The following is a 17,147-nucleotide window of genomic DNA, read 5'->3' as shown; positions in this document are numbered from 1 at the left end:
AATATACTGAAAGAAAAACAAACAGGGTAAAAGGACCGTTGGATCACAGTTCTTATTTTATAATTGCAGGTTATCTTTCAAGAGAACTAACTTTATCTTTGTTATGATTTAACATTGTCAGGCCAAATAAGAGCTGTGTTCACTGCTCCATGTTTAAACATGCAATTGCTGCTGATTTAAAGAGCATATAATGCTAATTATGCTAATTTACAAACACAGGATTTCTAGTCTTGGACATACTAGATTAGCTTTGCATGATTTATATTCATGGATCCAGGCATTTTTTTCACCCTGCTCATTTTAAATATTAGCATCCAGCAGTGGAACAACATATGTAACAAACAAACACAAATCTTGCCTAATGCTTTGTCTTGTGATGTTTTAATGATTTTTTTTCTCAATATAAACAGTTGAGTGATCCCATCTGCTTAATACCCCGTCAATGATGATGTTGCACTATGCAAATTTGGGAAGACAGTCAGAGGAAGCGGATATTGTGATGCATTAAATAAGACTATCAAACTCTGCTAGGCAGCAGTATTTAGGGGTAAAGCTAAAGCTGAACTCTACTAACTGAATTACAGTCTTTGCTTTGCACTTTGCCATTATAATTTGTGCCCTGCCAGTAATTGCTCCCAAGCAGGTATTTCTCCATCTTATTAGAACTGGGAAAGGAGAGTTAATAGTTTCCTGCCTTCGGGCCCAAAACCCTTCCAGGCTAAGTCTTAAAACCTTTATATCAGATTGCTGTTGGGTGTGTAGAAAATGCATTCAGTCCACATTGCCTGAAACTTGTTGTAAGCATTCATACTGTCCTTGCCAAATTGTCTGGACCCTCTGTGTAAGAAGCATTCAAATGTGGAAAGAGAGCAAATGAGGCTTAACTGGAGCACTCCAATGTGAAGGCCTTCAAATTATCCAGTTTTTTTCAACAGCCCCGTGGGATAGGGGAAGGCATTTGTTATCAGAGAAGGATAATTCTGTAGGCACTACCACCACCCACTATGACCTCTCTAATAAACATAAAGTAGAATTATTCCCTTGCTGAGAAGGACAGAAAAAGCTTTGAAAAAGTATCCGCCATTAATACCAGAAATACAAAGTTTGAGGGTTTAGAAATATTTCAGCTTCTCCACTATTTCTATGTCAGCAGCCAAATTGTAGCATGTTTGTGCCCGTTTTCCCTGCTTTCTACAAAACGTTTGATTCCCTTGACTTGCATCCTCCCAATAAAGCAGCGTTGGGATGGCACTGGGGTGGATTGGACTGACTCACCAGAGACTTATTCAACTACAGCCATTGTTCACCTGCTATAAATGTGGCTGTGCCTCAAGGTTCCAGCAGAACATTGCTGGCTAAGCAGCATTATTTTAGTGAGGATAAATTACTACGTAAAAGCTTCTAGTGAAGATAGACTCTCTCCGTGTGAAATGAAGGTTTCCAAGGTTTTTTAAAAACCTTTTTTAGAGTAAGCCATCACACCAGATTTACAAAGGGAAATGCTTTGGATGGATACATGAGTAGATGATGGAAGGAGATCATATTTATTGTTGAATCCAAACAATCCAAACAGACAAACAAAAGCAAACTAGAAACATCTTGACTTGTGGCATCAGATGTTTGGGTGCCACCTAATTGCAGATTCATACAGTTTGTACCATTTGTCACTTAGTTAAGACTAAATAAACTAGATTTAGGCTTTGAAATCACTTTTAAAGATTTTAAGAAACATCTGTTCTGTTAATGTGTTCCAATGCAAAAACTGTGTACAGGGTGGGCCATTTATATGGATACACCGTAATAACATGGGAATGGTTGGTGATATTAAAGTCCTGTTTGTGGCACATTAGTATATGTGAGGGGGCAAACTCCTCAAGATGGGTGGTGACCATGGTGGCCATTTAGAAGTCGGCCATCTTGGATACAACTTTTGTTTTTTCAATAGGAAGAGGGCCATGTGACACATCAAACTTATTGGTAATGTCACAAGAAAAACAATGGTGTGCTTGGTTTCAATGTAACTTTATTCTGTCATGAGTTATTTACAAGTTTCTCTTTGTTCACAGCCATTGACATGTCGAAGAGGTTAACACGTGAGAAGCGGATTGAAATTGTGTTGATATCTGGTGAACGCAGTAACCGGGTCATTGCAGCAGATTTCAATGCAAGACACCCTACGAGACCACCCATCTCCCATGCTACAGTTAGCAAACTGCTTGCTAAGTTTCGTGAAACTGGTTCAGTGTTGGATTTGTCAAAATGTGGATGCAAGAAAACTGTCACTAATGAAGAAACATCAGTGGCTGTCCTAGCTTCATTCAGCAAGAGCCCACAGCGTAGCACTCGCCGCATGTCACTGGAGAGTGGCATTAGTCGGACATCCCTTCGGCGGATATTAGCTACTCACTAATGGCACCCTTACAAACTCCAGCTACTGCAGCATCTCAACGAGGATGACCCAGATCGGCGCACAGAATTTGCAGAATGGGCAAAACAAAAACTGGAACAGGACCCTCAGTTCACGCAGAAGATTTTGTTCAGTGATGAGGCAAACTTTTATGTGAATGGTGAACTTAACAAACAAAACCACCGCTATTGGTCTGACACTAACCCACATTGGATTGATCCCTCCAAGACTGTTGGAACAACAAAAGTGATGGTTTGGTGTGGTTTATGGGGTACAACGATAGTGGGTCCGTTCTTCATCAATGGAAACCTCAAGGACACTGGATATTTGAAATTGCTACATGATGATGTGTTTCCCTCTTTATGCACTGAAGCTGGCACGTTCCCTGAGTTTTTCCAGCAAGATGGTGCACAACCACATTATGGGTGCCAGGTCCGAGCATTCCTAGATGAACAGTTTCCTGGAAAGTGGATTGGTCGTCGTGGGCCAGTTGAATGGCCCCCAAGGTCTCCCGATCTGACCCCCTTAGACTTTTATCTTTGGGGTCATCTGAAGGCAATTGTCTATGGTGTGAAGATACGAGATGTGCAGCACCTGAAACTACGGATACTGGATGCCTGTGCTGGCATTTCTCCTGCGGTGTTGCTATCAGTGTGTGAAGAGCGGGAGAAGAGGGTTGCATTGACAATCCAACACAATGGGCAGCACTTTGAACACATTTTATAAGTGGTGAGAAACTTGTAAATAACTCATGAAATAATAAAGTTACGTTGAAACCAAGCACACCATTGTTTTTCTTGTGACATTACCAATAAGTTTGATGTGTCACATGGCCCTCTTCCTATTGAAAAAACAAAAGTTGTATCCAAGATGGCCGACTTCTAAATGGCCACCATGGTCACCACCCATCTTGAGGAGTTTGCCCCCTCACATATACTAATGTGCCACAAACAGGACTTTAATATCACCAACCATTCCCATGTTATTACGGTGTATCCATATAAATGGCCCACCCTGTAGATGACTAATAGCAAAAAGCTGTTTAAGTTCAGTGTCTAACCAACGCAGAGAGACACATGTGACCCCGTTGGAGAAGCATGTTTCAATAACCCTGGGAAGCAACTAGTGCCATTATCTAGGGATTGAAGTACTACCTAGATAATGAAACAATAAAAAATAAATAAAATGAAGGGCACATACTACAGTACTTTTAAAAAAAAAAATCCAGATGTATTTCTGCAACTCTTCCTGATACACCAAACAGAATAAACAGCTAAATAAAGGCAAATTGACTTTGAATACTTTGTGTGAACAACAGAAAATCAGTTATTCCTTCTTATTTAAAATTTTTGGTTTGAATTTTCTTAATAATCTCCTCATTAACAATACTTTACTTAACTGAGCCTGTTAAAAATGGATTTTCTTCCTTTTAAGTTGAGTTTCTTTGTGCCGCTTTGCCACACACACACACACAGATACCGAACGTTGTGCTTCTGATCAACTTCTTCCTTGAGTGAGCTTAATAGAAAGTGAAATGGAATATCAAAGCTATAAAAAAATCTCTTTGATTTTTTTTCCTTTTCCCCCCTGCTTGACTTTTTTGTGCACAGGGTGTCACTGACAGCTTATTTTCAAAGCAACTTTATTTTATTAATTTTCTTCAAGGGCTAGACTCAGATGTGGCCTTAAAACTATCTCGTTCTACTTCCCATAAATCATCTCGATACATGCTACAACATCATATCATGCATGCAAGATTCCATATCGTTTTCAAGCTTTTGTACTCATGCATTTAGTCAATCTCTAGTCTTGGTTTTACACTTGTTTGCTTTTCCTCTCTCCCTCAGGTGAGTTTCTCTGGGTGAACGGTTCAGCGTTTGGAGGCCCCTGGGTGCTCAGTCCTTGGCTATGGGGGGGACAAGGTCCTTGTAGCCTGGACATGGCTGTGTTCTTCCACCCCAGGCAAAGTGGGCAGTACACTGTTTGGCTTATAATGCGAGACAAGTCCCCTCTCTCCCTCTTCTCCACCGACACTCTCCCGCGCATCACAGGGTAAGCCCATTTCTATACAACTACAATTGGGCAGAAGTGTTAGGATTCTTTTCTCTGTGGTTAATTAAATTTTTGTTGATGATTTGAGGGAATTAGAAACCACCAAAATGTGTTTTACTGTGGAGTTCAAAAAGCTGAGATGAAATATCTTCATTCAAGACAATGTGTGCTTGTTTTTTGTCTGACATCTGACATCATTTACTTATTTTAAAGATTTAAAGATTGTTTATTCATTTATAAGATTTAGAACTTGTTGCGCTTGCTGTTTCAGCACTGACAGGTACAAAACTGCTTTGTTGATGTTTTTCTCTTTTCTAGCATATTACCCTTTCACATGTAAACAAGATACACCTTAATGAAAAAAAAACAAATGTGATAATCTGACCAGTTATATAGAAAAGTGAAATTCCCCCTGGTACTTTAGTGTATTTAAACTGAATATTGGTCCATTTTATCAAAGGAAGGTTAGGCAGTACAACTGCATTTCTTTGTTTTAAGCACAATGTTAGAGCAGGCGAGAGGGATATATTTACCAGGTTTATGTATAATAGCAAGAGTTTTAAATTTGATATTATGCTGTGTTAACCTTGAGTTTGTTCCATTATATTTACAGTTGCTTGGTTAATGCTGCATTTTATTTATCTGCATGTAGGCCTAGTAAAGATGTGACACCATTAGTGCAGTGGGTTACTGCTACAGTGACAGTACGTAGTGATGTTTAGAGTCACTTTATGATCTTTGTAAAACTAAAGATTTGTGAATGGAAACCATTCAGAGTTTGTCTTCATTACATTTTTCACAAGTATCATAACCGCGATGAATGCTGGGTATATTTCACAGCACATATTTGTACTCACAGTAGGCACAAATGCCTTGTAACATTAACATTTCTTCAAATACATTGTAAACAATGGATGAGTGTAAGTGAACCATCACAGGCCCACATTTTCAAATGGGCCTGGCAACATTGCATTTAACTGTGAGAAAGCATGGTACACAGTGATCACTCTGGTCAAGAGATCAAGACTTGGATTTTTCCTGTTACAGATAATTTTCTTCTTTCTTTTCTTCTTCTTCTAGTTTTTAAGAACTGTTTTTTGCAGTGCAGTTTGTTACTACCATGTGTAATTTACTTTTGCAGCAGTCAAAGTTAATGCGTTAGTATTATCTTATGGTGCGAGTAATCCTTAATTAACACCAGGTCTGTGGCCCTCTCACGCTGCCTTTTCAATGAAGGCTTTTCTGAGATCTGCGTTTCACACTGAGAGCAACAGGGCGACAGAGGCCATAACAATACCCGCTTCACCACTTAATACTTAGTATGTGTGGTCATATCCATGGGTGGCTTTATTAACATATCTGTTCTTTTTAGGGAAAGTGTCTGTAGGATGTGGTAATACAAAGAGCTGAGCTCACCTTGCCTCTATGAAGTGGTTTCTTGGTGCTTGTGTGTCTAATCTCTTAAGGGGACTGGGATCATATGAATATCATGCTATATGCATCCCTCCAGCTTTGGCTGCACGTGAATGGGAGTGTGCATTAACATGTGTGTGTGTGTCCTTAAGGGAGCAAAGCAGGGATGTGCTCATTACATGTGTGACAGATTAGGCTGTGCATTGTGTGCGCTCTCATTTGTAGTCAGAGACTGCCATCCTCCCACACCATCCCTGCCATCGTAGACTCGCTCAGCTAAACTCCCCACATTTCTGCTCTGATGGGAAGACTCTCTTATTATAAAAAAAAAAAGAGAGAGGGTTAAAACAAAGCAAGAAGAGCCACCCACAAACATCGGAAGAGTCAGTCAGGTTACTAATTGCAAATCTGTGCCTTTGCCTTTGAATTTTAATGCTGTGTTTTGACATGTTTGCCCAATTTGGTTGGGCATTTAGCACAAGGTTAGTCAAGTAGGAAACAAAAAAAAATCCCTGTACACATTAGTCATTTACCAGGGTCTTTCTAACTCCAAGGTAGCTTGAATCTTATTAGGCTTCATTATTCATTTTTTATTCATTTTTTACATTTCCCTGAAGCTGGAGACATTCAGCTCAGAATACAATAATGGATTCTACATTAAAATGCAGGTTTAACATACAGGGAAAAAAGAAACAAAAATGAATGTACTAATGTCCATCTCATCCTAAATTCCAAGGCTTCAAAAGTAATTATTTCCATGCTAATTTGGGCATGAAATAGCATGCATACATATATATATGTATATATATATATGAATAAAATTCCCCACTCGCCCCTGTGGGCGGTCAATCCTTCAAGCTCGGGTCCTCTACCAGAGGCCTGGGAGCTTGAGGATCCTGCGCAGTATCTTAGCTGTTCCCAGGACTGCGCTCTTCTGGACAGAGATCTCCGCTGTTGTTCCTGGGATCTGCTGGAGCCACTCGCCTAGCTTGGGAGTCACTGCACCTACTGCTCCGATTACCACTGGGACCACCGTCACCTTCACCCTCCACATCTTCTCTGAGCCCTTGGTATTTCTCGAGCTTCTCGTGTTCCTTCTTCCTGATGTTGCTGTCATTCGGAACCGCTACATCGATCACTACAGCCGTCTTCTTCTGTTTGTCTACCACCACTATGTCCGGTTGGTTAGCCACCACCATTTTGTCCGTCTGTATCTGGAAGTCCCACAGGATCTTAGCTTGGTCATTCTCCATCACCCTTGGGGGCATCTCCCATTTTGACCCCGGGACTTCCAGGTTATACTCGGCACAGATGTTCCTGTACACTATGCCGGCCACTTGGTTATGGCGTTCCATGTATGCCTTGCCTGCTAGCATCTTGCACCCTGCTGTTATGTGCTGGATTGTCTCTGGAGCATCTTTACACAGCCTGCACCTGGGGTCTTGCCTGGTGTGATAGACCCCAGCCTCAATGGATCTTGTGCTTAGTGCTTGTTCCTGTGCTGCCATGATTAATGCTTCCGTGCTGTCTTTCAGTCCAGCTTTGTCCAGCCACTGGTAGGATTTCTGGATATCAGCCACCTTCTCTATCTGCCGGTGGTACATACCGCTCAGGGGCCTGTCCTTCCATGATGGTTCCTCGCCTTCCTCCACTTTCTTGGGTTTCTGCTGCCTGAGGTATTCACTGAGCACACTGTCAGTTGGGGCCATCTTCGTGCTGTATTCGTGGATGTTCCTTGTCTCATCCTGGACTGTGGTGCTGACACTTACCAGTCCCCGGCCCCCTTCCTTCCGCTTAGCGTACAGCCTCAGGGTACTGGACTTGGGGTGAAACCCTCCATGCATGGTAAGGCTACGGCCGTCTTCTTCTGTTGTTTTTTCTGCCACCACTATGTCCGGTTGGTTAGCCACCACCATTTTGTCCATCTGTATCTGGAAGTCCCACAGGATCTTAGCTCGGTCATTCTCCACCACCCTTAAGGGCGTGTCCCATTCCATGTATGCCTTGCCTGCTAGCATCTTGCACCCTGCTGTTATGTGCTGGATTGTCTCAGCATATATATATATATATATATATATATATATATATATACATATATAGTGAGAGAGATTCAGCAGAATGAGTGATTGTAAACAAACAGTGAAAGCAGTGATATCGCTTTTCAGATGTATATCATATCTTTGTTTGGCTGACCCAGTCAAACAAAGATACAGCAAACAAGATCTGAAGGTAGTGGTGTGCGATACTGCATATTTGGGTATCGATCCGATACCAAGTAAATATGGGCCAGTATCGCGATAGCGATACTAATACTTTTCAATAAATAAGGTGGATGCGTCATTGTATTGCTAAATCTCAATTACTTTTCATGACCTTAAGTGTTTTTTGTGATGTTTCCTTTTTTTATTATTAAATAATTAAAACCAGGACATAAATAGGATAAAGTTTATCATTGAATGGAAAATGCTTTATTATTAATTTTTTTTTAGAAAAATCTTAAATAAAGAGTGCACGGAAACCAGTAAACAAATTAAAACAAACAAGTACTGTTGAGAAACTATAATAAAAAAATGACAATTAAAATTCTCAACAACAAAAAAACAACTGGTGAAAATATAAATAATACGTGATGGTGCAACATCTAAACACAAGAGGGGGAGCAAAGTGTGCCTGCTCTGTCCTGCCCATGAACTTTCTATATATTATTAACTATATTAACATGCTCATACTGAAGCCAGGACTTTATATAGACTTTAACCTCCATTGTTTGATTTCAAAATAAGTGTTCAAGGACTGAGGCAAAAAATGTCACTGTCCATGTCCATGCTAGTTTCTTGTCTCTAAACTTAGTTTCAGTTTTCAGTGTAAATTCAAACCCCTGGGGTTCATAGTGTTCTACACACTAGTATTAATGCTTCAGAACAACTAAAATTTGATTGTGGAGATTGTGCTCAGGATCGTGCTTTTTGGGGAGGAAAAACAAATTCAGGCCATGCAGCAACATCATAATGAATAGCCATGTGTTATGCACGGTGTCACTTGAGACACTGGCTGTGACTTTGTTCTGTATCCAGTATCTTATTCTTGTCATGTGATTAACTGATCCTTCCCGTGTACTTCTTTAAAGAACAATTAAACCCTTATCCAACATCGTTTAGAGCTTCACAAATGCCATAAAAGGCCAAATCATTAAAATAACATAACATAACTTCACTGACCCTCCAAAACTACACTTTTATTTCTGAAAAATTGGGACCTAGAAATTAATAATATCACACATAACAAGTAGATAGTCCTTACACTGTGCAGTCAGCATTTTTCTCAATTAATTAGTCATTTGATGTTTCAAACTAAAGGATAAAAGAATAAATTTTTAAGCTTATGCAACTTCTGCATGTAGCAATATTTTGTTGCTGTGACAAACTCCAACACAATCACACTCCAGCTCCAGCCTTCACCCAAGGAGAGAGTGCTTGCTTTGAAAGTCCTGAAAGCTGCTTGACCGTCTGAGTTTCATTAATGTTGCATCACATCTGATGGTGTTGTCCAAGCACATGAAATCTTTGAAAATGAAATCTTTTTGTATAATACTTTATACACTTCAAGTTTGTTTCGCAGTGTAAAAATAAATGTATGGACATTTTTTTGTAGAAAAAATGAAAAAAGTATGCCAATTATGGAAGAATGAAAAATTAACCACCTTAAGAGAAAGAGCCAAATAAGTCGTTACCGTGGGTCGGAGGGCTTTTTGCACGTAATTACTGTAGCACTCTTTATCCAGTTTAGCGCTAATTGTGAAACACTGATGGAACAGCGCAGCACTGTTGACTGAGGTGTATTTTTGCAAACACTGAGTGACAACAAAGTAAGGGAAAGAGACAGCCTAAACTTACCAAACAGATTGATGAAGGTTTGCAAATAATTGCTGTCTACTTTATAAATGCAGATAGATTTCTAAGACATTGCAATAAATCTGAGTCAGCCTGCACTGATGAGCCCAATTCATCTGCAATGATTGTCTTTGCAAGAGAGGAATCCACTTAAATGGCTGCTATCTGGCTGTATTCTGGTTATATTCTTATACAAAAACAAGGTTGCCAACATCATGTTGACGCTGTGCACCAATGGTGATGCAATGTGAAAATAGGTCCTTTTTCTGATTAATTGAATAAAGTGAACATTTGGCTAACTGAAAGGACATAAAATAAAACAACGATGAAGGAACAAAGCACACAGAAGAGAACATGGGTGGCAGTTTTCTGAGTGACTGGTAGGTCGGAAAGATTTTTTTTCTCACTAGTATGTAAGTGGAATTATAAAGTTATAGTTTTTTATGGTTTCCATCAACCTCCTGCCTCAGATTTCTTAACATTGCATTTTCACAGCATCAGTTCCAGAACAGCTGTCTTCATGTATATGAGAGCTACAGGATGTGTGTTTTCTGGCCAATATTTATTCAGACTGTAATGTCCTCATGTTGATGTGTTTCTCCACATGAACTCTGTAGGAGTACAGTCTTTGCACATGCCAGCAAGTAAAGGGCCGTGTGTATACAGGGAGTGCAGAATTATTAGGCAAATGAGTATTTTGTCCACTTCATCCTCTTCATGCATGTTGTCTTACTCCAAGCTGTATAGGCTCGAAAGCCTACTACCAATTAAGCATATTAGGTGATGTGCATCGCTGTAATGAGAAGGGGTGTGGTCTAATGACATCAACACCCTATATCAGGTGTGCATAATTATTAGGCAACGTCCTTTCCTTTGGCAAAATGGGTCAAAAGAAGGACTTGACGGGCTCAGAAAAGTCAAAAATAGTGAAATATCTTGCAGAGGGATGCAGCAGTCTCAAAATTGCAAAGCTTCTGAAGCGTGATCATCGAACAACCAAGCGTTTCATTCAAAATAGTCAACAGGGTCGCAAGAAGCGTGTGGAAAAACCAAGGCGCAAAATAACTGCCCATGAACTGAGAAAAGTCAAGCGTGCAGCTGCCAAGATGCCACTTGCCACCAGTTTGGCCATATTTCAGAGCTGCAACATCACTGGAGTGCCCAAAAGCACAAGGTGTGCAATACTCAGAGACATGGCCAAGGTAAGAAAGGCTGAAAGACGACCACCACTGAACAAGACACACAAGCTGAAACGTCAAGACTGGGCCAAGAAATATCTCAAGACTGATTTTTCTAAGGTTTTATGGACTGATGAAATGAGAGTGAGTCTTGATGGGCCAGATGGATGGGCCCGTGGCTGGATTGGTAAAGGGCAGAGAGCTCCAGTCCGACTCAGATGCCAGCAAGGTGGAGGTGGAGTACTGGTTTGGGCTGGTATCATCAAAGATGAGCTTGTGGGGCCTTTTCGGGTTGAGGATGGAGTCAAGCTCAACTCCCAGTCCTACTGCCAGTTTCTGGAAGACACCTTCTTCAAGCAGTGGTACAGGAAGAAGTCTGCATCCTTCAAGAAAAACATGATTTTCATGCAGGACAATGCTCCATCACACGCGTCCAAGTACTCCACAGCGTGGCTGGCAAGAAAGGGTATAAAAGAAGAAAAACTAATGACATGGCCTCCTTGTTCACCTGATCTGAACCCCATTGAGAACCTGTGGTCCATCATCAAATGTGAGATTTACAAGGAGGGACAACAGTACACCTCTCTGAACAGTGTCTGGGAGGCTGTGGTTGCTGCTGCACGCAATGTTGATGGTGAACAGATCAAAACACTGACAGAATCCATGGATGGCAAAGAAAGGTGGCTATATTGGTCGCTGATTTGTTTTTGTTTTGTTTTTGAATGTCAGAAATGTATATTTGTGAATGTGGAGATGTTATATTGGTTTCACTGGTAAAAATAAATAATTGAAATGGGTATATATTTGTTTTTTGTTAAGTTGCCTAATAATTATGCACAGTAATAGTCACCTGCACACACAGATATCCCCCTAAAATAGCTAAAACTAAAAACAAACTAAAAACTACTTCCAAAAACATTCAGCTTTGATATTAATGAGTTTTTTGGGTTCATTGAGAACATGGCTGTTGTTCAATAATAAAATTATTCCTCAAAAATACAACTTGCCTAATAATTCTGCACTCCCTGTACCAATCTCTTACATTGCATTATCACTACAAGTACCCAGTGGCCTCAATTGCAGGTGCATTAATATCTTGCTTAATGAAAGGAGGATAGGGCAGGACAGTGTGGAAAAATGGTTGATATAGGTTAAATCACCGCAGTAAAGTAGGATCATCATAAAAGTGATTGATAGGTAATGTAATGTGGGGGAAGGAAGCATCAAAGGAGGCAAATGTTAATGGTAATTTTGATGTACAATAGGAATATTATGGGGAGTGCTATATAATATAATCATTCCTCATACATAAGGTAGGATGTTAACGTTTATTACAGCAGTAGCGTTTGAAAGAATCCTTTTTCGTCGACACATTGATCTGGACAAAAGTCTTGAGCTACCCCTCATTTCTTTATATAGGCACTTCTTTATCTTTGTTTCCAAGGAGACTGACCTGTTTTTAAAGCAGTCTTGAGCAGTTGTTCTCCAGGTTTTCTGAAGGGTATTTAAAGTTTTCCTTCGGACATTGGCTTCTTTTTCACTCATTTTCAGTCCAGTCCACTCTGGCTGTATTTAGAGGATTTTTTTTATCATTCAAACATAAAAAAAGGCCCCTAATTCTGATGGCGGAACCGGTGTTGAGTCTGCATGTAACAGACAAGTCAGCAAAGAACTGATTTCAAATTTGATCTTTCAGCACTTTATTAGTATGGTTAGGTATCGGATTAAAAAAAACATAATTTATTCCCATTTCTTTAGTTGAATCTATGCACCAATAAGCTGATTCCCAAAGAACTATGGTGTGCATTGTGTCATTTAAAAACTCTGATGGAACTGGACAAATTGAGGACAAAGGAGGCTTATCTAAATCTAAAAGAACTAAAAGTCATCTCCTTGAGAAATATGAACAAATCCAGCAAATACCTGGCATGGGACCTGATAGATGCAAATTACTGAAAGGCCTTATCACAAAGAGTCTCAATGGAAGGGAGGCTGTTGCAAAGAAGTAATGATATGTCTTAAGAAATGATGAGAAGTTTTAGTTCAGTTAGTGTCTACAGCCATCTGTAAAACACAGTGGAGGGTCTGTCATGGTTTGGGGCTGCATTTCATCCAGTGGTGTAGGGGATTTAGTCAAATTGATGAAACTGTGAACATGTACCATCAAGTAAAGTACCATCAGGTTTCGATCCACCGTGCAGTACCATCTGGAACGTTCCAGCCTCATGTTTTAGCATGGAAATGATCCTAAACACATTGCCAATGCAGTAAAAGCATACCAGGAGAAAAAAAGTCACAATGGAACACTATCGTCCATGGATTAGCCTTCCACATGGCCCAGACCTCGATATACTACATATTGACTTTCAAGGTTATTAGAATTGTACAAACTCAGTTTTTGCCTTATATATATTAATTTCCATGTATGTTTGCAAACGTTTTCAATAAGCTGGTCCATTTTCATAACAAAATGAATAGAAATAAGAAATCACTCAATACTTTTGCAGAACAGTACTGTACGTCAGTCATGACCCCACTTCAGTCATGTTATAATTAAGTAATGTTGCACATTTTGAAACTGAAAAATCTACAGATTACTGAATGTCATCAGTAATGGAACAGCTTCGGTTTCTACATCAATAAGATGAAGATGCAGATATTTAGTGTTATATTTGAGTTCTGATAACTATTTAAACTGGACAATAAAGCAGAAAAGTCCTCTACAGGCTGTTGAAATTGTGTGAGGTTATGCATTGAACATTTTGATATTGTCACTGCTGGAAAGCAAGATTTACTCCATGCAGCAATATCAGTGCCCTTTTCTGATTTCAAAGGGGTTTTTTTTTTTTTTTTTTAACTCAAAAAGAATTATTTCCTGCCAACCCTGTACTTACCATTTAAAAGAATGATAAATTGAATGAAAACAAACCAAAAGTGTTAAACAGAAAGTGCTCAGACATGATGCAAACCACAGACTCCAGGCTGACAAACATGTGACTTACTACAGTCCTTCTCCTGATGTGGACTTTATCACTATCTGTCTAATGTTGCTGTGGATGTCGGGGGATATCACCTTGTCCATATCTCTACGAAGCCATCAGCATCAAACAGAGTGGCAGGATTTCATTCACTAGTATATGCAGTACTGTCTTTAAACACATCATCTATAGAGACATCGAATGCAGAGGCTGCTGTTGCTGCACTGCTGCCATGTTACTCAAACTGTAGACACAATGTGAGCATTACCAGTTGATGCAATCTGTATGTACAATTAAGAGTTTCCATGGTTATAATTGATCAAAGTGTTCCCACACAGCAGAGACAGCTGGCTGGAATCAAAGGCATAACTGTATTTTTATGTCAAATTGAACCAGCTTGAATCCCTGTAAGTGAAAGGGATTATTCTTGCGACTAACTTAATTATTCAATTTACATTCCCATAAATGAAATAAGAAGCAGCCACAACACTGACATCATATGTGTCTGTCTTTGCAGTGGATACACTTAGCGAGTTGAATTATTGCCAACTGCTGCATTACTTAACTTGTAAAATAAAGAAATCAATATAAACTGCATATTAAGTTAGAATGAAGAAAATATATTTTAACTCTCAGTAGTGATAATACAAAAGCGTAGTCATGACAACTGTTAGTGTATAGTTACTTGTACTGCTTTTTTAATCATAATTTTCAAAGGGGCATGGATTGTTGTCCAAAGTGCATTAAGCAGGTTTCATTTGAGTTTGATAGATTAATACCCTTTTGATTTAATAAAGACACTTTGGTGAATAATTAATGTTTCGATTTTTCAAGCTTTTAGGTTTTATCTCAGCTCACTTATTACCAGTGGTTTCAAAAGAAATAAATAATATAGAAAAGTAATTGTGCATCATCAGTTCTCTTCTGTAGCCTCACAGTGTTTTTGTGCAATGATCTTGGCACCCTTTTATATTTATATTTTACAGTGTCATGTTTCTGCTGTACAGTAAAAACTCTGTACTGCAATCGTGACACATCCACCCCACAAAGAGTCTCTTACAGCCATGTTTCTGGGTCCTTCAATGAGTGAAGCTAAACTAGAGTGGGAGAGATGGGTAACCTCGAAGCCCTCTCTCTGGCAAAGCAGTGTATCTGTGCCTGGCAGGAATCTCCACTCCTCCACTTAGTGATCACAAAATGCTAACCTCCAGGTCCCGGACTGTAGTTGCCGCAAGGCCACAGCTGATGGGATCTTCATAGCTGTGGATCTGGGAGTTCTGCCAGTGGGAAGGTTACAATTGTTAAAGATCGTTTGGAGAAGAGGAGAAGGCAGCTTAGAGCTATGATTTTGAACTTTTGGACTAATATGTACCTCGAGACATTATGCACCAATTGTACATAATGTCTCAAGGTCATCGATGGAGCCATAATCTGCCATATGGTTTGTGATATCCTGCTGGACATGTGTACTGCAACATAAAACTCTACTGTTTTCCAGCCAGTGGACTGCCTCTCTATGTAAAATCACTAGCTTTGAAGTAACTTTGATCTTAGCATCAGACAGTGTATAGTGATCCACATGATGCCATACAATCCATATGATGAACAGTGGAACTTCCATCAGTAAGCAGCAGTTTACAGTGCAGCTGAATGACGGCAGGTTTACAGCTATACATGGACGTTTGTAAACAGCATGTAAAATTATCATGAAGCAGTTTTATACACCTGATAAACTTGGTAGTTGTAAACAGGTCTGGTATGATTATACACAGGTAAACTGTAGATTAAATAATGGCAATGGTCGTTAGTAATGGGGTGACCGTGGCTCAGGGGGTTGGGAAGCGCATCTGTAACCGGAAGGACACTTTACCCTACTGCCTACTGGTGTTGGCCAGATGGCGCGATATGGCAGCCTCGCTTCTGTCAGCCACAGTCTGCCCCAGGGCAACTGTGGCTACAACTGTAGCTTGCCTCCACCAGTGTGTGAATGTGAGAGTGAATGAATAGTGGCATTGTAAAGCGCTTTGGGTGCCTTGAAAAGCGCTATATAAATCCAATCGATTATTATTATTATTATTATAGTGTTATTAAAAAGCCAACAAAGTACAAATTAGACTGTTTTAGTCTGAGTTCTTGATGCCTTTTAAGAGTGAACATTTTCACAATACCTGAGTGAACTACTTCATTTTAGAATCTAAGTTCAGGTATTAGTGTCAGTGGTTCTTTTCTAAGAGTTACAGCTCAAATGAATTCAAATTTTACTGACTAATACTGCTGGCAATCAATCGGGTTTTGCTGGGATGCTTCAAGTTTATTTGGAACTGGTGAAACGCTATGTAGTACTCCAGCAACTGGTCACCAAGAGGTTGAGCGTACAACACCCTCAACCTATGGCTGATCGCAGGATGTTTTCACAGGTCGCCTGGTGGGAGACAGTCTGTCTCAGAATAGCTGTGGTCCAACTTAAACTGTTGAAAGTTTGCAAATAATTGCTATCTACTTTACAAAGTCAGTCAAGCTTCCAGCAGATTGCAATCTGTCTGACTCAGTCTGCACTGATGAGTGAAACTCAACTATGAGTGTCTCTTTGCAGTACTGGACTTGATTCAACTCGTGCACTACTAGTTTTATCAGGTTATATTCCTATACCAAATACATCTTCCAGAAATGATGTTACTATGTGAATTTCTGCTTTAAATTTTGTCAGGAATTTAAGTACCTAATGAGAATTTCTGTACGTTAATTGTGTTTTTAATTTAATTATTACAGACTGCTTGCCGTTGCTGACTTGACCCCATTTATTACCAAACTTGTAGCGACTAGCAGCAGACTGACACTTAATGCAATTTTATCACCGCCTTGATGCACCAAAGTCACTTTGCAAAAGCAGCTGGCTATAAGTAATTGGGTACCTGGTCCCCATTTTTGAAGCAACCATTTCAAAGGCAACACAGTTGGTCACATTGCAGTCTTAAAACATTGTTTTACCTGGTGTGACTGTACTGTATGATGGTGACACATCACATCTTTCATTGCATCCTTTTTTTTAAATCTCCCATTTCCCTTAGATAATAACATGCTCATGCTCTTGGACCATGTGGATTATTAGCCAGCTAGTTGGGTAGTAAGCAAGGAGAAATATTTGAACCAGTCAAAGGATAGCTGATCCAAAACTAGCTAAATCATTAGGACTATTAGAAGTTATTAGAAGAAAATTGTCTTCCCTGTA

At 39.7% G+C, this 17,147-nt stretch overlaps 1 protein-coding gene across 4 annotated transcripts in view; it reads left to right on the top strand.

The window, feature by feature from the left end:
* alk (ALK receptor tyrosine kinase) overlaps positions 1 to 17,147 on the top strand; it is a 419,315-nt gene that overhangs the window by 246,301 nt on the left and 155,867 nt on the right. For all 4 annotated transcript variants that reach the window (XM_084914796.1, XM_084914794.1, XM_084914793.1 and 1 more), the window contains exon 4: positions 4,255 to 4,459. In XM_084914796.1, the coding sequence (XP_084770922.1) occupies positions 4,255 to 4,459 (205 nt within the window). The remainder of the gene's footprint in view (positions 1 to 4,254; positions 4,460 to 17,147) is intronic.

This window comes from Perissodus microlepis, chromosome 19, assembly GCF_051167445.1.
Source record: "Perissodus microlepis isolate ML-2025 ecotype Zambia chromosome 19, ASM5116744v1, whole genome shotgun sequence".
NCBI classification, from domain to species: Eukaryota; Metazoa; Chordata; class Actinopteri; order Cichliformes; family Cichlidae; genus Perissodus; species Perissodus microlepis.
The sequence above is the reverse complement of the archived record's forward strand: the minus strand, read 5'-3'. Positions and strand labels throughout refer to the sequence as shown.